Below are 20,498 nucleotides of genomic sequence, written 5' to 3'. Positions count from 1 at the left end.
AATCCACCTAACATAATTCAAAACCATGCCACATAATTCAACTCCACAACACACAATACCACTCCTTAAAATTACACTCCATGATTCGCAATCCCACTCCATGCAATTCCGCTGCGCTCAATACCACATAATTACTATCCACCTAATTCCAGTGCACACCATGCCACATAATTACACTACACATATCTCCACTCAATGCCTCACAAGTCAAAGCCACGCAATTCAACCACAAGGAGTTCCACTTCATCCCACAATTTCACTCCACCCCACATAATTGGAATCCACACAATATAAGTCATCATGCCACATAATTACACTCCACTCCATACAACATAGTTACACTCCACATTAATACACTCCACGCCACATAGCAACACTTCACATAAATACCCTCCACACTAAGACACATAATTCAACTCAACATAGTCCTATCCTAGCCACACAATTCAACACCGCAGAATTCAACTACATACAAGTCAATACCACGGCATATAAATCCACACCAAATCACATAATTACACTACACACCACATACATCCAATCCACATAACATAATTCAAAACCATGCCACATAATTCAATTCCACAACACACAATACCACTCCATATAATTACACTCCATGACATGCAATCTTACTTCATGTAATTCCAATACACTCAATACCACAGAATTACTATCCCCCTAATTCCAGTGCACACCATGCCACATAATTCCACTACACATATCTCAACTCAACTCCTCGCAATTGAAAGCCAACAATTCAACCACAAACAGTTCCACTTCAACCCACAATTTCAATCCACATCACATTATTGCAATCCACACAATATAATTCATCATGCCACATAATTCCACTCCACTCCATCCCACTCCACACCATGCCACTTCAAGCAAATCCACACGTGCAACATAATTATACTCCACATAATTCCAGCCTTGCCCATTGCCACATATTGACACTGCAGATATTTCAACTCCACACCAGATACATCCATTCCAATCCATAAGACATTATTCCACTCCCCTCCATACCACATAATTCAGCTCCACAATATTCTACTCTGCACCATGCCTGTAATTCCAACCCAGATGCTTCCATTCCACAACACATAGTTACACTCCACACAATTCAACTCCACTATATGCCACATAATCCCACTCAACACAATTCATCCATAGCCACACCACACAATTCAACTCCACACAGTTCCACACAACACAATTCCACTCCAGAAAGTTCCACTAGACGCAACACAAATCTAAGCTACACAGCTCAGTGCCACGCAATTCCATGCAGTCCACATAGTTCTACTACACACTACATAATTCCACCACACAATTCCTCCCTCCAAAACATAATTCAACCCCACAACACATAATTCCAATCCATGCCACTGCACACCGCTCCATGTAATTCCTCTCCATGCCGCATACTTACAGTCCACATAATTTCACTCCACAACATAATTACATTCCACATAATTCCTCTCAACACAATCATTCCACAACACCCAGTTCCACGTAACACAGTTCCACCCCATACCACTTAATTCCACTCAACACCACATAATTTCATTCCACATCAAATAATTCTACTCCACGGGAATAAAAGGAAATGCCAGAGGCAATTGTGTTGAAGGCGAGACGTGTTGACCTTGCCAATGTTTGTTTCCCAAGTGCCTGCTGCCGTGCTGTATAGTTATTATTTTCCCAAAACCTTTGTCTGTACCTGTAGCAGCCTAATAGATCCAGCGTGTGCCTTTTGAGATAGCGGAAAGACCCATGACCGCCTTAGTTCCTTGGCAACTGTAAGTTTCACAAAGCATCTTCTGAAAATATCAATGAAAATAGGTTTAAAAAGCTCTGCATTTTATGTCAGTGCCAGTGAGGGTACCAGGTGTTCTTTTCAGTTTGCGGTTTTACGCATTTGCAGCATAGTATTTATATTTTTCACTTAGTTCCAAAGTTGCATATATCGACCTTTCAAACTTCACCTGTTAAAAGACTTCCCGGAGGCTAGTAGTGTTTACATTTCTTTTGTTTCTTTGCCTTATTTTTACTTTTGTATTTGAAATTCGAGATCCTGAATTTAATGCAATTTTCACTAATTACTAAAATAGTGGAGTTTTTACTTCACAAAATATATTGATGGGTTATTTAGGGGAGGAGTTTGTCTGCTTGATTCATTTGGAGGTGGTGGGGCTTTTGTTGTTTTGCAACTTGGCTCCTGGATTCTGTCTGACGGGAGCATTATGGCTTAATAGATGCAATGTTCAGTTTTTTCCAGTTATTTTTGATATTCAAGAGGCTAGATGCTAATGGCGGATAGTTCTTCAAAATCTCTAAATTCATAGACATGTCTCTGTGTTTGCAAGTAATGGGGATTTCTGTCAAGGTGCAAGATTGCCACACTGCTTTAATCAATTTACTTCGTCTCAAACCGAATATGGTAGAACAGACTCAATGAGCAGTCATAACATGGACGCTGCACCATACCTGGCAATAAGGAATACGTTCTCTGATAGGTTGGGCAACACAAAGTTTTCACCTGCTATGTACAGAGGGTCTGGAATTACATCTGAACCCAAGTTCTATCCCTTCTCTACATCTCGTCCAACAGCATCTCCTCACACAGTGACCACTTTGTCCTACACCTGCTAGTTGCTGCATCTCACACCAATCCCCTACTCGGCTTACACACCTTCTTCTCCCCTTACCTTTTATGTCCACCTGCTGCTCTTAATTCCCCATTGAAACCCCTGCATTGTACGGCAGTATGCTGCTTTGTAGGTAGGTTTGCACCTTACCCAACAGATAATCACTTACATACCAGATGGGTACCACCCAGTGGCAAACGAATTTCACTGCAAACACATTGCAACGCACAGCTTCCAACCTTTAATTTTCATTGGTGCACTTTAGCTATGCCAGGCCAGAGTCACTGTTTCTTCTATCAATGTCAATTTACTTTTGTATCACAAGATTTCACAACTGTTTTCTTGCAATATTTCCAATTTTTCCAACTTACCTGATAATGAAAACTGCTTTATTCGCTTCTAAACTGAACCCATTACAGGGACAAGTTCTTCCTGTTTACTTACAAGCAAAATATCCTCAAACACCCAAAGCCATTGACAAAAATAATTGTTAATTATTTATCTGTTTATTTAACTGTGTATTTGTTGGTGTTTTGGAAGGCACTGTTTGCCACTAACTGTTGCATTAGTGCATTCATCTGTCAATCATTTGTAGCAGCCTGTGAAAAGTAAAGTTGACTTCTTCGAAGGAAAATTCTGCTATACTCATTTGACATTTCACTTACTCACAAAAACCCTGGAAACTCAATTCCTGTCTTGATCTCCCTGATAGACTATTTCTCCTCCTTCTCAGGCTAGAAAAAAAAACTGGGACAAAAGTGAGATCATCCCGCTATCCAAGAGTACTGCCAGAGAGACTGTGAATACACATGGATTCAAAGGGTTGAAGAGCAACCTAAAATACTTGGGGTACTTTTCAATAGGGACTGGTCAATATGATCATGAACAATCTCCGTCCAAGACAGGCAATGCTATTGTCCCTGTGGGGGCAGACGCAAGCCGTAAAAATGGTTGGAGCTCCCAGGTACAATAACCTTGTCGCAATGCTTCCCTGACTGATCCTGATATTAATATTGAAGATCGTTACTAGACAAATTAAGGATTCTGTATAGGCAGGCAGAAGGCCCCGACTTAAACTCCAGAAACTGCATGCAGTAATAACAGCAGGGTGACCAAACGGTGTTAATAGAAGGGTGGAATGTCAGAACTTTAAAGTACACTAATGCCATCGGTGCATTCAACAGCGGTGATCCGAGAGACCAGACTGTGCTGCCAGAGTTTTTTGGACATACAGTCCTCGGAAGAAAACTGGGAGTCCTTACTCCAAACATATAGCAGAGAACAGACATACGTCTGAAATACACCTACTTTAACAACTGCCCCCCTTCCAGGCTCTACAAAGCAAAACTGACCCCTAATGATCACTCCTGGTGGTATAATGCTCCTAACTATGACCTATTACATATTCTATGATCATGTCCCCCACTGCAGAAATGGAGTGTACCATTTCTTATGTAATACTAGAGAACGTCCACTTTGGCCATCTACAACCCTGGCCATAGTACTCAATCCAAATGATTAGGATGACATACCTTCACACTAGCGGAGGTGGATGGCCTCTTCACTCTACACAGCAAAAATGTGCATCTGCTAACATTGGCGTCCAGAGAACATTATTCCCAAAGGTAATAAATCTTAGAGTTGCCAAGGCAAGCAGCACACAGACATGCGGTACATGACTGTAGGACCACACAACACCTTGGGCCAGATGTATGAAAGCTCTGTGCATTCGCAAACGGTGGGGTCTATGCCTTGAATACTGTATACGGTTATACAATCAGTTTTTCAATTATTTTAAACTGCAAGATCCACACTCACATATACCTCCTCCCTCTACAGAAACATAACACCACCATCACTAATCAGATGTAGAATTGAAACACCTTTAAGACCTGTAGTCTGTTACTACAAGAAGACATGCCCTTATACATCTACACACATTATTCCTTTGTTACTTATGCCTTAGGTTACTCTACAACAGGGCTCAAGGCCTTAATCCACTTCCCTCCTCTTCTCCCACTCCTCACATGAGGACTCCTGTTCTATTTTATGACTCCGCTGCTGCTTGTTCCCTTCTGGAGTTCCCAAACCACCTTCGTATGTCATGTACACCCTTCTACCGCTACCATGACCACTTCTTGTGTCCAGCCACGTATGAAGCCAATAAAAGACCAATTGCTCTCTTGGGATAGAAAATAATTCCACTTCCTTCTTTCACTTCCTATCCCTTTCTTTACAGTCTCGTTATCTGTTTACAAAATAAAGGCTGTCTCTTTATAATGTTGTTAAATGCTACGTTAGATAATCAATATCTCCTTATGACTTTATATTTAGATGTTCAGTAATCACTTAAGAACAAAAAATATGCGCTGGAACATGTCACCTATACAGGACCTTATGTTCTCAACATAATTTTAAGGTTTGCACAGCTGATGCCCGCATTACCTTAGAATATTTGCGTTTATCAGGATGGTGTGCTTCCGTATTTTTTCATGCAGCATATTACTCATTTATAGTGCATAGTGTGAGTGTGTGAAAAGAGTCGCCCCTGTGTAGCTGTGTGAGTTCAGGTTGAGGGTGGGCCAGGATTGCTAGATGTAGAGTTCGGGCTCAACACATTGCAGATTTCTCACAGTGCTTGTCAGTGGGTCAGAAAGGGGTTCAGAATACATACTTATCCAGTTCTTGGCCTCGCTGCAGAGTACACAAAGTAATGGTCAGGTGTGCCAATTGCAATTGTGATTGTATGCGAACGTGGGTAAAGGAGGTACACAGCTGTCAAAATACTGACATCCACCTGTACTGCACAGCCCTTTTTTGGCTTTATGGTGTACTTTGTGCTTAATTCTCCATTATTTGTTTATCTGCATAAGTTGTCCATGCCAAATTTGCATCATATTGTTCTAACATCATGGGGATTCTAATAGTACCCAAGGTTTGTAGATTCCTGTAGAGGAACAGAGAAAATAACCAAAATATAGATGAAGTTTGAGTGTTTCGGGAAAAATAGGAACAAGTGCTCTGGATAAAAGTGTCTGCTTTTCCATAAAAATGGCATCAACAAACAGTTTGCTGTGCTAAAGTCACAAGTTCCCCAACTTTCATAAATATGTAGAGCTGACTCAAAAAACCTCATTTTTACAAAAGCTTTGGCATTTTTCAAGGGGTAGCCCATTGTTCCTATTTTGTTTTTTGCTTTCAATCTGCTTCCAGTTTGTGGTGGAAACCAGTGTGAAACCCATGGATGACCCAGGAAAGCTCAATATTTCTGAAAGTAAATAAAAGTTTAAATTCATCATGGGGTTCTATGTGTAGATCCCTCAAGGTTCTCTGAAAGAAACTAACTGTTGAAATAAAACATATTGAAAATAAATAAGAAAAAAACAGCCATTTGTGACAATGTTTTCATCTGGAACTTTCTGCTACAATGGTAGCTTTGCTAAGCAATGTACCATTACGTTCGCTAGACCATTTTGGTTGCGGGGATATGTAGGTTGTCCATGAACCTGAGGTACCAAGAGCCAACAACTGAGCTGCACTGTACACTAGTTTTTCATTGTGTACCGAGTATAGACCAATTCATATGGTGAAATATGTAGAGAGAAAAATAGGTATCAAGGTAAACTATGTATTTCTGAAATAGGGACAAGATATGGAGATTAGGAGCAGTGTTTTTTGTACATTTCTCACTTTGTGGGTACCCGTATGGGAATCTGATTTCAAAATGTCTTCTTTCTTACACGCCGGCTGACATTTGGAAGGCACAAATGCAGCAAATTCCACTTGGTAATAAATACTCTTCTATTTTATGCTCCTACAGGTCTTCTGATAAAAAAGGGTACCTCACTTGTGTGGGTAGGCCTAGTGCCTGTGACAGGAAATGCCTCAAAACTCAACGTGGATAAATCACATTTTTCCACTCAAAACTGACTGACTTTTTTTTTGTGCAAAGTTGGTAGCTGTGGATTTTTGGCCCTAGTTCAGCTGGCACCTAAGAAAACCTACCAAATCTGTACATTTTTCAAAACTCAACACCTAGGGGAATCCAGGGTCTCACCAGCTTGTTTTACCCAGAATCCCTTGAAAGCCTCAAACTTTGACTAAAACACATTTTCCTCACATTTCTGTGATGGAATACTCTGGAATCTGGAGGGACCACAAACTTCCTTCCAGCCAGCATTCCACTAAGTCTTCCTATAAAAATGGTGCCTCACTTGTGTGGGTAGGCCTAGTGCCCAAAACAGGAAATGGCCCAAAGCATAACATGCATACATCACATTTTCCCCTCAAAACTGACCTTTTTTTTTTTAAAGTGAGTAGCAGTGGATTTTGGGCACAAGCTCAGTTGGCACCTTGGGAAACGTAGCAAACCTGTACATTTTTCAAATCTAGATATTTAGGGGTAACCAGGATGGGGTGACTTGTGTGGCTCTCACCAGGTTGTTTTACCAAAAATCCATTGCAAACCTTAAACCTTGACTAAAAAACACATTTTCCTCACATTTCTGTTATGGAAGGTTCTGGAATCTGTGGAGAGCGACAAACGTCCTTCCACCCAGCATGCCCCTAAGTCTTTCGATAAAAATGGTACCTCACTTGGGTGGTAGATCTAGTGCATGAGACAGGAAACAGCCGAAAATGCAACATGGATACAAATTCTGTAGCTACACCTATTGCTGAACACTCCATGTAGTACATTAGGGTCTTTTGTGTCAATGTCTTGTGGCTCACCCACACAAATGAGGTACCCTTTTAATCGTGAGACTTGGGAGAATGTTGTGTGGTAGGACATTTGTGGGTCCCCGCAGATTACAGATGTTTTACTAACACAAATGTGAGAAGAAAAGTGTGTTTTAGTCAAAGTTCAGGTTTGTAGGGCATTGTGGGTAAGAAAATGGTGTGGGGTGCATGCAAAGCACACCACCCTCGACTCCCCCAGATGTCTAGTTTTCATAACTCTCGGGTTCTGGTAGGTTTTTCCAGGAGGCATCCTACCCAAGCCCAAAAACAAAGCTGCTCAACCATTGCAAGCGGGTGATATTAGAAGTCAGCCTCACTATCCTGGCCCGAATGTAAAAAAAACACCCAAAAGAATCAAATGTCCTCTCGCTTGCCATTGGAATGGGATACATTAGTCCGCAGGGGAGCAGAAAGACTCTTGAGGTTTTAGGGGTGAGGGTGGGGCCTGATGTTAGGATTGGCAAGACCCACCCAATTATTTTATTAAAAGTATATAGTCCTGCCATACAGTGAGCTTTCTGCACCCCTGGGGGTGTAGAAAGATTGTTGCCCCATTTGCTGGAGGGGGTGGGGGTGAAGGATCATGACCATCCCCATGCTGGGCAGCCCTCATCCCTTTATTTAAAAAAAAATCCCTGGCATCTAGTTGGCTTTTGCCCCACCCCCCACCCAGGGGGGGGGGGAAAGATTAGGGGAAATGACCCTCATCCGCCCCCTAGGGGGGCAGAAAGACTGTTGGCTTATTTAGTTTGGGTGGGGGCAGAGCTATGCCCCTGGTGTGCAGCCTCCAACCCTATATATATTTTTTTTAACTTTCCCTAGCGTGTAGTGAGCTTTCTGCCCCCGCAGCAGGCAGCTCAGGGGTAACTACCCCGTCTGCCCCCAGGGGGGGGGGCAGAAAGACTGCTGCCCCATTTACATGGGACGGGGGCATATATTTTATGTTAAAAGATTCTCTGGTGTCTAGTGGGCTTTCTGCCTCCCCAGGGGAGAGGGGCAGTTTGGGGGTAATGAACCTGTATGCCCCCCAGGGGGAAGGAAGACTGGTGCCCAATTTAGTTGGGATGGGGGTATAGCCATGCCCATGGTGGGCAGCCCCCACCCTTATACTTAAAAAAAAAAACCTTACCCAGGCATTTCGTAGGCTTTCTGTGCTCCATGGGGGGCAGATTGAGGGTAGTTACATGAGGAGGCAGAAAGACTTTCCCCATTTATTTGAGGTGGGGTCATGGCCATGCCCATTCTGAGCAGTACCCTACATTCCTATTAAATTCAGAATCCCTGGTATATAGTGGGCTTTCTGACCCCCAGGGGACAGATCGGGGGTAGCTGCCCCCGTCTGTCCCCCTTGGAGGGGCAGAAAAACTTAAATATAAAACTAGGCAAGAGGAAGCACAAGTCCTTGCCCAAGGGGCCACTCCACCTTTCTTTGGTGGATAGTGGGTGGATCCCTGGTTGGGCCCTGCACACTGATAGTCATTACAGTAAAAAAAACTACTAAAAACTTTAAAAAACTTTAGGCTGCTTGGGAAACTCTTCCTGAGCAGTCTGATGTTAAAAAGAAATGACTGCCTCAGGTGCGGTGCACCAGTGGAGCCCTTTATTTACCTCCCCAGTGTCGGCCAATGCACTGGGGAGGTAGTGCGGGTGTCGGCCACTGGCTGACAACCGCACTTCCAAGGTTAAAGAGAATGCAGTGCCTACATGTGAGAGGATGCATTGTGTGTTGGGGGACTGGTGAAGTGAAGGAGATGTAAGGCAGTATGTGCAAGAGAAAGTGAAAGGTGGTTGCTGAATAAGAAAGAGATGAGGTCTGAGATGTGCAGACAGTTTTTCAGAATGTTTTGAGGAGAAAAAGTGTGTAATTTTCTAACGAAGAAATGGCAGAAGAGAGTGATGTGAAGAGGAGAACAGGAGTGATTGAGACACTCCGAGGACTTTGCCCATTCCACCAACTACAGCAATTTATAATTCACAATCTGTTTAAAAGGTTTAAATTACTTTGTATATATGTATATATAACACACGCGCACAATATTCATGATCGCCCGTTGTAGATGGCCCGCCAGTTTTATCTGCGGCCCTCTATGTGCCCCCCTAAAACATTTCACTGTTTCTGTCTACCAGTCAATTGCACTGCTGGTTAGGTATGTTTCTACTGGGCAGGGAAGGACAGAGGTAGTAAGAGGTCTCTGGTGTTCCCCAGTAAGTGCTGCCTCTGTGGCATCTGCTCGAGGCTGGATGGAGTGTCCTGAGGCATGCTCTCACAGACTGGCAGGTTCTGGGAGGGATTGTTGATATTCCCCACGTATACCAACTTAATATGAGCAAAAGATAAGTTTCTTGGGGTGGAGTATATCCTGTCACCCTGTCAATGTAATGGTGAATTACCATTATTACTGGTAGCGATGACAGGGCCTAATTTACATAAGCACACAACATGCATATAATTCAGTGTTCACCCATTAGTGATAGGTGGGAGCTCCCTCCAGCTGGAGACCACACTGGCCATTGCTGCCTTACATTAAACATTCGTTGGCGAAGCCAATAGGTCTGGCATGCTATACGAGTATTGTTTTAAGTATAAAAAACCTGTCACAGTGAAAAGAAACAAACAAAAAATGCGTGCACTGATGAGATCAAGAATGACTCAGTGTACTTTTCATATATAAAATAGTCAGTCCCTCTTGCACAGCAATGCAATGCAGGCACTCCAACGAAGGAACAATGATATACCAAACTGCCAATGAGGTGAGAATGAACTATACATCTGGACATCTCTAAAGCCCACTCTATGTATACAGATATGTTCTCCAGCCAAACCTAAAAAATACAAAAAAAAGTGCCTGTTAGTTCAAGCTAGTTCTATGGAAGCCTTTGAATACTACGAGATTTTCTGCGCTTTTTTAAACAACGTTATCAACTCATTCAAATCAAGACGATGGCATCTTCAGTTTCAGTTCGATACTGGTCTTGCAGCAAAATGGATCATCCTCGGGCTGGAAGAAGTGTAGTAAAAATGAAGAATGTGATTTCCTAGCAGTTGGACCAACATCTCCATGGTTTTATTTATTTATATTTACTTTTACAAAGATCTTGAGCTGGCTAGTTGCATTTAGACGGATGCTATTTTTAAACACCACTTTTAGAGAATGTGTTGGCACCATGTGCTGAGAGAAGAATTTTTAGAGACTGTCTGAGTTATGAGACTCTCATTGAGCTGGCCTTTGGATGCTGGCCACATCCGCTCTAATCTCTGCCATCCATCACCCACAGCTCATAAGAGCGACCTGTGCTTTGTCATATATAGATGTGTGCAATTATTGCAAAAGCTGTTCTCAAAAACAATCCGGAATGTGCTTGGTTTTCGACCAATATTTTTTCAACAACCGGCTACGTCTTGGCAGCTGCTCCTAATTTTTATCAGTTTTTGTGCCAAGGTTAAACTGATTTTCCATCCTGCAAGGGTTCATTTGAATGCAGTCGAGGCAGAATGGAAAACACAAGTTTGTTTTTAACTTTGCTCAGATTCATCTGGCGCTGCAACCATTCGTTATGGTCCATCTTCTTTCTTCGCAAAGCCGGGTCCTACCTCTATGCCACTGTCACCTGCAAAGGTCTGTATCCTCTCTAGTTGTTCATCTCGCTGTATCCCCACTCACGGCAGGGCCTTACCATCAACCTCAAAGAATTACGCTTTCCCCTTTGGCCTGCCCTATTACTTCTCCAAGGACCCTCCCTATTTCTACACCAGGCATGCCCCCACCCTGCCCTAGTGCAGGCCCATCTTAGTGATATGATGACCCCTATCATTACCCCACTGCAAGGAGCTGGGCTGCACTTTGTATCCTGAGGCTAAAATGCCTGACTAAGCTAGTTTGTTCTAAGTGGTATATCCCCCATCAGTCACCACCAAGAGCTGGGCTTTCCCTTCTGGTTTGATCCTCACTCCATAGAACTGCCCACTTTCTTCGTGGTGTGTCCCCTATCATCCTATAGAAAGAACTGGGCTTTCCCTTGAACACTGACTCTATCTCCCACCTCCACAGCTTGGCCCAAAATAAGGAGATATAATCACAGTGTCATAGACTTGTAGTTAATGTGACTGGCTCTGTACCTACTGTCCATATGGGTCAGCCCCCCCTCTGTCTGGCATTAGCCAGAAGTCTTTACCCCTGGTAGTTTTTTCCAAACGAGACAGGAGGAGCCTATGACTCTGAGAACTAAGGACCGAGTGAACAGAAAATAAATTCTCTCTTACCATATATGTCACTTACCTAAGTTTGGATCATATTCACTTATAAACCTCTTGGTGAGGAACTTCACTGTCAGAGCTATAAGAATAGGAAAAATAGGTAGTGAGTTCAGGCTCTTCACATAAGTATCTCTTTACAACACTCTCTGGGCTGCCTGGGGATTTCCTGATGTACCACCATTTTCTCTTTCATGCAATTAAAACAGTGGCTCACAATGGGAGAGCATGCAGTTAAACCATTCAATACAGAATAGTACAGAACATTTTCTGCAACTTTGTATCGCACACAAAGCAATACATGGGAAAGGACCACCCTTTACCAGGAAACAAAACAATAAATAAATTATGGCAGTGCATGGTGCAAGGTTGGGTGTTTATAGGGAGTTGGCTGCAGGCCCTGCGGCCAGTTGCCACCACGCATGGCACTTTACTTTACGTTAAAAACACATAGAAATTCACTAAAAAAAAACACAAAGGTTACAGGAACATTATAGTTTGGAAATAGAATTTAAAAAAACTAGAAATTCACTTAAAGCACCAATGGTTACAGGGACGTTACAGTTAGGCTCACAGTTTAAACATACAAAACCATAGAAATTCACCTGTTTTAGTTAGAGTTATCTTAAGTAACTATAACTCACCCCCTAAGGTAACTGTAACTCACACCCTCGCCATGCACTGCTAATTACTCCCCACAAATTACGGCACTCATGATATCTTTGATAACACCATTGTAATCAATGTAATATTTGCAGACAAAAAAACTGTGCACGGCAGGGGCGTGAGTTACAGTTACCGTAGGACATGAGTTATAGTTACTTGAGATAACTCTAACTATAACAGGTGAATTTCTATGGTTTTGTATGTTCAAAATGTGAGCCGAACTATAACGGCCAAACAACCTTGGGTTTTTTAAGGGAATATATACATAATACATTATTATAGATATAGATATATAAATACATTTTGCTAGTAAACAAAAAACAAAAAACAATCCCTTCTGTCCTTACCATTCCTCCTCTCTCTGTCTCATACGAAACCTTTCTGACTACTATGATCTGCCAAACTTCCCTCTAAAACTTTCACCTCTCCATTTTAGCCATGCCACCCAAGTAACAAGCACACACAACCACTACTTTAAAAAACTGACTACTTCCCCTTTTCAAATCCATTCCTATCATTCTATCCCTAATTCAAACTCCATTAAATACGCATGGATTCAAAAGCACACACCTAACACAACTAGTGCACAAGAAAAAAATTGTACTAACCTACTAACTACTAATCTTAGGTTCCGGAGTAGCATGCTACTAAAAAAAAAAGTGTTTTAGTGCCTCGTGAAACGTTATAAGCGCTATACAAATACATTTACGATTACAATTACAATTGTCAGTTAATGTAACTTTTTTTGGTCAGGGTTAAGACCCTTGTAACAAACTAGTTGACCAATGTCAACTAGCCTGTGTTTGCCTGTAATTGTTACGACATTTGGTTGCATTTTTATTTATCACTGAATAATTCTCAACCTCAATTAATTTTTGGGAATCCCTGTGATTTAAAGAAGAAGATTGTTACTGTATAACATGCAAGCAAAGTAGAATGCGTCTGTTTTGTCATAGCTGACAGTAGGAACTTGTCAGCTAACCAGTGCTTAAGTTGAGCCGGTGGTTGCAGGTGGGGGGCACCAGCACTTATTTTTGGGGACCGGAATTTATTTCTTCACATCTGGCATTTCCCGAGGACAGCAGAGGGAAAAACAAACAAAAACGAAATACAAAGAAAAAAATACAATAAATCCGTGACCAAGGGAGAAAGCCAACGCCTGTCAGAGTGAGATAATGGGGCACTAGTGCCTGGTAGTGAATTAAAGAGGCCCGAGGTGGATTCGGGACAGCACACCTTTGCTGTTCTCGCTCTGACATTTCATAGCGCCAGCCGCTGGTGTCTTAGCAACGCTTTGGGCACCGGCACGTCTTATTTTACAAATAAAGCATTGCAGCTAACCTTCCCCTGTAGGATGCTGCGAGAGGGCTGCTTGTTGTGCTCCAGACTGCTTGATCTGTTCTTTACTGGTCTCCACAGACTTAGAAACACAATCAAATATACAAACCTTCACAATTTGTGTTTTGCTACTTCTTTACTGGGGTGCCGGGGCATTTGCGGGTATGTGTGCTTGTTTATGTGTGGCAAAATTCATTTGTGCAAGTGCTTCATTGTTAAAATTGCACTTGCAGGCACACACTTTACCAAAATATACAGATACAAAACTCTACCTAGAGAAGCACAAATCGATGGATGTGAACAGATTTGTGTGTAAACACAACAATTGGAAATACTGAGGATGCAGAATCAAAAAAATTCAGTGGCCCAGCACGAGACTAGAAAAACAGGTACTATTTACGTTTTTACATATGACTTAACAAATAGACAAATAGACTTATTATCTGGGCACCATGAGGCAGGAGCCAGGGTACCAGCACCCTGCCCCTCTTCATAATCCCTCTTCTTGCTACTCCAAAGGGGTCCCAATGAACTTCATCAGCTCATTATATATTACCACGTGTACTGTAGCCAGATGTGAGCGATTCCCAAGTGCTTTCCCTGCCACAACCAGGAGCTCAGTTTGGCTATCTACAGTGGGCGACACTGGTTGTATTTGGAAAAGGACTGTTTTCGGCAAGTCTCTGGGGAGGCTCTACTCCTTCCCTTCTTGCACTACATCTAATCACTCCTGAGGGAAGTGAGATGGAACATTTTCATATCTAAATCATGTAAACATTCAGGGGCCAGGGAAATGTTCTCTCAGTGTATCTTCTTTTATGGCTTTTTTCAAGGAGCCAACGCTTTGGTGAAGCAACTGCTTCTTCTACATTGGCCCACAAGCTCCCCGTGGAACCTGTTCCAAATGTCTGGAAGGTGGCACATGAGAAATCAGTTCTTTTGTTGTATGTTCTGGAGGAACCTGATCCTGAGCCAGAGCTAAATACTCCCACAGAGAGATGCCCCAAAACAAAATGTTGCCTCTTGCTGCTCCTGTTGGATCAGATGGCGGTCTCATTCTTCAGAAGCAATATTGATGCTGTTATCAACTGCTGCTTCATCTACCCCTCCGAAAGGTTAGATATGTTGAATGAAAAGAAAAAGAGAAAATCTTGATCCATAGATTCATGGCAACAATGACAGGACCTAAGAGGTCCACCACAAGCATGGCTCCTCTACTAGGGCAGAGGAGTGTGCCCCCCATACCCCCACCAGCAGCAGTTGCAAACCTTTTACCAAAAAACAATAATAAACTGTTTATTATAGTTTATTGATAAAAGAGCGGGCCAACGGATGTGACGAGCACTGAGGCAGAGTGCACAGCACTCCCGCTCACTGCGCATCTATGTTTGGCCGGCTGTCTCTGACCGGCCAAACACACATGCGCAGTAGGCTCTCTCCATCCTGGCACTGTGCTGCTGGGCTGGAGAGAGCAAGCACAGGCTCCCAGTCTGCCTGGGAGTGCCCTGGCTGGGCGCTCCTACCCAATCCTAACGCTCCTCTGAGCCGTGTCAGGATTGTCTGCAGGGCAGGCTGGGAGCCTATGCCTGCAGCCTGTCTGCAGGAGAGGAGCAGTGAGGTGGTGAAGGCAGCGGCGATACAGGTACGGTTTAAAAAAAATAATTACCTCCCCACCCAGCCGTGCGCACGTGCCACCCCGCCCCTATTTAGCACCGCAAGCCGCTCCTGGTCCACCAAGTAGATTACTTGTCCAGCCTGCAAAGATGACCTACTCCTGTCACTGAGGGGGCTTACCTGGGCCCATAGAAGAAAAATAGGTATAGGCAGAAGCTTTGTCTTATGATGAAACGGACATTCAGTGCAGGGATTCACAGAGCTTTCATTTCCCTGTCATAACTATAGGATTTCCATATTCCCTTTGTGGTTGCTCAACATGTTCTTCTCTTGTAGACATTTTGAAGCTTTAGGTGCAGTTATTTGAAGATGCAATGGTAGGCTTATAATGCATAAGGGAGTATGGAGTACGTTCTTGGCATTAGCGAAGTAAGTACCCACAAAGCATCTTTCATGAGGCAGCAACAACCAATGACTAAACCCTCATCCAATAATAATATTCCATGCTACAATGGTTCCATAAAATGTTAATACCAATTCTTGGGCCAAATATGCTCTATTTACACACATACATCCCAACACATTCCACCTGGAAATTGCTGTTTATGTCCTCTATGGAAGTGTTTTAGAAAAAGGTGTATCAGCGGCCACCAGACATGAGTACTGGATGCTAGCCTAGAAAACTTCGGTTCTCTGCTCTGTTATCTGTTCCCGAAGGTTCACATGGACATAAAAATGCTTTGCTATTTGAGGATAAGCCCAGGTCATTAACTTTTAAAATCCATTCTCACTGTCAGAGCTTTAGTTTTGCATCACAAAACTCTAAAACAGGAATGATCAAAAAAGGAAGCAAGTGTTCATCCTTCTTGACACCGACACTGGTCAGTAGCCATGACTATGCCGAGAATTGCCCAGGAGCTGCCCTCCTCCATAGTAGGAAGGATCTGACATTTTTTTGAAAAAACAGATACAATCTTGACATGAGGGTCTTGGAATTTGTTAACGAAGGTTGCACCACTGAGTCTGCCATGATGCCTCCCTCATGTGATACTATACTAATCTTGGGCTAAAGCACATCACCAAAAGTTAATTTTCTTTGGAAGCAATTCAGTCTGTTTTACTAAAGCAGGATATTGTTGCTATCTCACCATCAGTATGAATGTGACTTTTACAGGAGAAATTGAACTACAAAGTAACAGAACAGTGTACACAATTGGGGGAGGAGGGTTTACAGTGCATAGTGCATAAGAAAGGGCAGGGGGAATGTGGCAGTGGGGATTGAGCACTAAGTGTTCCACTAAGAGTGGAATTTATAGAAGGATGACATGGTGAGGCCTATAGGAGATGATCAGAAGAGAGGCGTAATTCGTAATTCTCTTCCTGGTTCCACTGGTCTTTAGTGAGCATGAATTGCTTTTCCCTTTTGATTTGTTTCCACGGTCTCAAGTATGTTTCTCAAATCCTTTTTCTGGTTCTGCTGCCTCTGGTGGGAGTGCTTCAATTTTGATAAATCCATTCACATTTCTTGGCAAATGGCTATATTGGCTGAGGTATGGATTAAAGATGCAATATGACACAATGTTCTGCATTTATGTTTTTGTTCTGACCAAACCTCACCTGACTCCTGTTGTGTAGCACTTTCTTGGACAATGAAGGACTAGCTTGCAAGACTTATTTATTATCTACACAGCTAATTTGAGCATTCTCAACTTTTGGTTAACTTTTGTGGATGTCTGCAGTTTCTCCATCTGTCTTTTGAACATCTTGATGACTGACGCCAATAGGACAGATTGGGGGTTACCACAAGTTCTCTTTCAGCTTAAGGGTGGTGGCATGGCCGGATGCAGCCCATGTGTCCAGTTTAAGGGAAGCATTTGGACGTATCTAGAAACTTCAGTGTCCTGTAGACATTTTATATTCGCTGAAGGGGTCCTGTATTGTGTTGTAACATATTTCATTGAATTATATTGTATTGTAACATGTACCTCCATGTAGGGAGATGAAGCACTTGCCTACATGGGTAGCATGCTACGCCTTATAGGGCCTGTGGTTCTGGATGATGGACGTGACCTCAGGCAGTTTTGTCTTATGTGAATGTGAGTGTGTCAGGAAATATAAGGACATTATTATGCTGTGTATATGAACTACAATCAAGCACCTGCCACTGAGTGCTGTAGAAGTACTATTAGTGTGTGCCACGAGGGTATATATTGTATTATATTGAAACTGCATTTATGTATCACACACTGCAGGCAGGTCTGATCAGTGCAGACAATGTGGTGGCAGAGGCTTGCGTCAACAGACTGGGAAAAGTGAACTGAGAGTCCTTGCAGACCTGTGGAGTGCTCCTTCATTTGGATACTTTAAGGTAAGGGGAGCAGATTTAGGAGTGTTGTTTAGGGTGTGACATCCCCCAAATAAATCAATTCTTGGTTTGCTAGTTGGCTCTGGGGGTCCTGTGTCGGGTCTGCTATGTGTTAGTTTTTCTCATCATGTGCCAAGAATAAAAAAACAGAACAGTAACCTTTGATATAAAACAAGCAAGAGAAGGAGTGAGACAGAGTTTATGGTCCTGAGCAGCATAGGCTGGTGAAAGACTTGGCTGAAAGATCTGCTGGGATGGCTGTGTTTGGATGTAACATCTGGTGAGGGAATTTGACAGCATATGACCTGGAATCAATACCAGCTTCACTGCTTCTCCAAACTGTGAGATCCTAGGCAAACATTGTATTTCATAGAGCCTCCTTTTTCTTTGATATCACATACAAGAGAGCTTTTAAACATTTGAGGGCAGGATGTGCACTGTACAAGCACGTTTTATTTTTGGTTTATTAGACTATAATGTTAGCCCACCTATAATAAGAATCTAGGTGACATTTACAGTTTACATGACTACTGGTTTGCCTCTTAATTCACTAATGGCATTGTTGTTGGCAGGCAAGCCATTAATGCTTTCAAGTTCGTGTTTAAAAACTATACATTTTATTAAGTATATGTTTATTCAGTGATACAATCCAATGCACTAAGGTGAAACACTTCTGCATGTTATAGAAATGCAATTTTTGAGTTTTGAAGAGACTGTCATATTTTTACATTATGTTTGTTGCACAATATACAAGTGAAATGTTTTGATGGCTTAGCTTGTGCATGCAATGCTAGAGCCAAGCCAGACCCTTGTCGTAGCTCTGCCTCGACTCACTCTATTAGTTTGCTGGCATGCTCACCTCTCTTTACAACGTGGGCTTAGTACATGGGGCCATAAGTTTCTTGATAAAATCATTAGTGAAAGGCAAGGCCTGGAAACATGGAGCCCTACATGCATGCAGTGGTTTGGCAACTGTACCATCAAGGCTTCTCATAGCAGAGGCTAATAAGGGTGAGCTCAGAGAAAATACATTTAAAATAAGTTATCAAGGCCCTTATGTTGTACGTGGCCTTAGTCATGAGTTCCCTAGAGAGAACTACCAGGCCAAGGTGGGACGGGCAGGGGCAAAATGCATTCTTGGCTTGGTGGTTGGGTATGAGGGCCCTGGGGCAGGTCTGCTAAGTCTCTGTCTGTTTTTCTTGCTGTTCTTATTTTAGTGTGAGCTTTTAATGTGTTCGTTTTTTGGAGCTGAAACCTAAATATTATAGTGATAGGTTTACCAAAAAAATGTACATTTGCACCCATATAAGTATTCATCGTTTGGATGCACATTTACTACATTTTGGAATTTACAAACATTGTGAGTAGTAGGCTACACCAGTCTCAGGTTTCCAGGCATACTTCTGGCAATCAACCCACCAAAAGGTGATTGGATGAGTGCTTGCAAATAGTCTAACCAGAGGCAATCGCTCGTGGTAGCATTTCAGTCCATCATTTTTCTCCTACTGTGCCACTCCAGAGACCCACCAAATGCACATCAGTACTGATTCAGTTCCTCATGGAAACAGCCCACCTCAAACCTTAGTGATTTTACCCCTCAATCTTGCAGCCCACTGCTGTTTTAGTTGGTAAATTTGGGGTTCAACCCCTTCTCCCCCTCACTAGAATCTCACTGACTGAACTACACTCCTGTGAAAGGTTATTTTCAGCAGTTTCATTATGTAACAATGTTCTAGTCAATATTACTCACCATTTGTGTGTGACTTGTCCTGATTTCAGGCGTTTATGTACTCCCAGGTGTTCGCAGTTCAAGGTGTTAGGTAGTTCATGTCTTTCTTTCTTTAATGCGAATCAGAACATTAACATACCCTGCCCATATGCAGTCAGTTTCCTTCTTCTTCAGAGAAGGAAATTATTCAGAACTTGTATATGCTGGTAAACGTTTTGGATGACGTGACAGTCTATTTGTGGCATAAAAGGTCTAAGTCAGTGGTTCCCAACCTGTGGTCCGGGGACCCCTGGGGTCTGCGACTGCTTAGAAAATTTAAAAATAGTGACAAATATTGACAAATTAGGTCCCATGCTTCCAGTAATGACTCAGTGGGGGTCCCCGGACTCCAATGATGATTCAGTGGGGGTCCCTGGGTTCCATTAATGATAAAGTGGGGGTCTACAGAAGTCAAAAGGTTGGGAACCACTGGTCTAAGTGCATACAGGTGGCACATTTAAAGCCCAAAATACTAGTAACATTACCACTTATTTTTCGGGGCAAGTCCACTAAAATTTCATCCCACTGGACAGGGCTCCACGAATCCCTTTGATTATATAAAGAACAGTTACTTAGCATCCAAATATACACTTTATTCTCCATCACAAGTTTCAAGCAAGATACTCTGTGACTAATTTTAACACCAGAGTTTTGCAGACTGCATTTTCCATGAGTTTAGGTCCAACTCTTCCGAATCCAAGTTCTTATGCCTCGCCTGTTCGTTTCATGATTTAACTTCATCAGTCACCTGTGGCAACTACTTTTGATGATGATGGTCCTACAGGTAGAGAATGCTGGAGGAAGAGTTAGACTTTGAGTAATGAAGATTATTTTTAAGCGATCAAGTGCTTTGGATCTTGGGGTAAGTACAGCATGAAGGCCAACTCATTTGCGACTGAAGAGCACTGGGAATATAGAAAAGAGCCCGAGCGGGAAAGTGTGAAAATAGCAGGAAGATTTGTCTGTTGGATCTGGCTAATACCTTGTGGTTTGTTCGTTTTCCAGTGGGTTGTTATTGCAGTTCGGTCACTTATAACACTATTAACAGTTTTTATTTGATCACTTACAAATGTATCAATATCATATTTCAATCCCCTC

The 20,498-nt window shown here is 42.5% G+C and overlaps 1 protein-coding gene across 3 annotated transcripts in view; it reads right to left on the bottom strand.

Moving 5' to 3' along the window:
- The window catches only part of RASL12 (RAS like family 12), a 188,062-nt gene that overhangs the window by 68,006 nt on the left and 99,558 nt on the right, over nucleotides 1-20,498 (bottom strand). For all 3 annotated transcript variants that reach the window (XM_069222822.1, XM_069222823.1, XM_069222824.1), the window contains one exon: nucleotides 11,675-11,731. In XM_069222822.1, coding sequence (XP_069078923.1) covers nucleotides 11,675-11,731 — 57 coding nt within the window. The remainder of the gene's footprint in view (nucleotides 1-11,674; nucleotides 11,732-20,498) is intronic.

Source organism: Pleurodeles waltl, chromosome 3_1 (genome assembly GCF_031143425.1).
Source record: "Pleurodeles waltl isolate 20211129_DDA chromosome 3_1, aPleWal1.hap1.20221129, whole genome shotgun sequence".
Classification (NCBI taxonomy): Eukaryota; Metazoa; Chordata; class Amphibia; order Caudata; family Salamandridae; genus Pleurodeles; species Pleurodeles waltl.
Note: the sequence above shows the minus strand (reverse complement) of the source record. Positions and strands in the feature narration are given on the sequence as shown.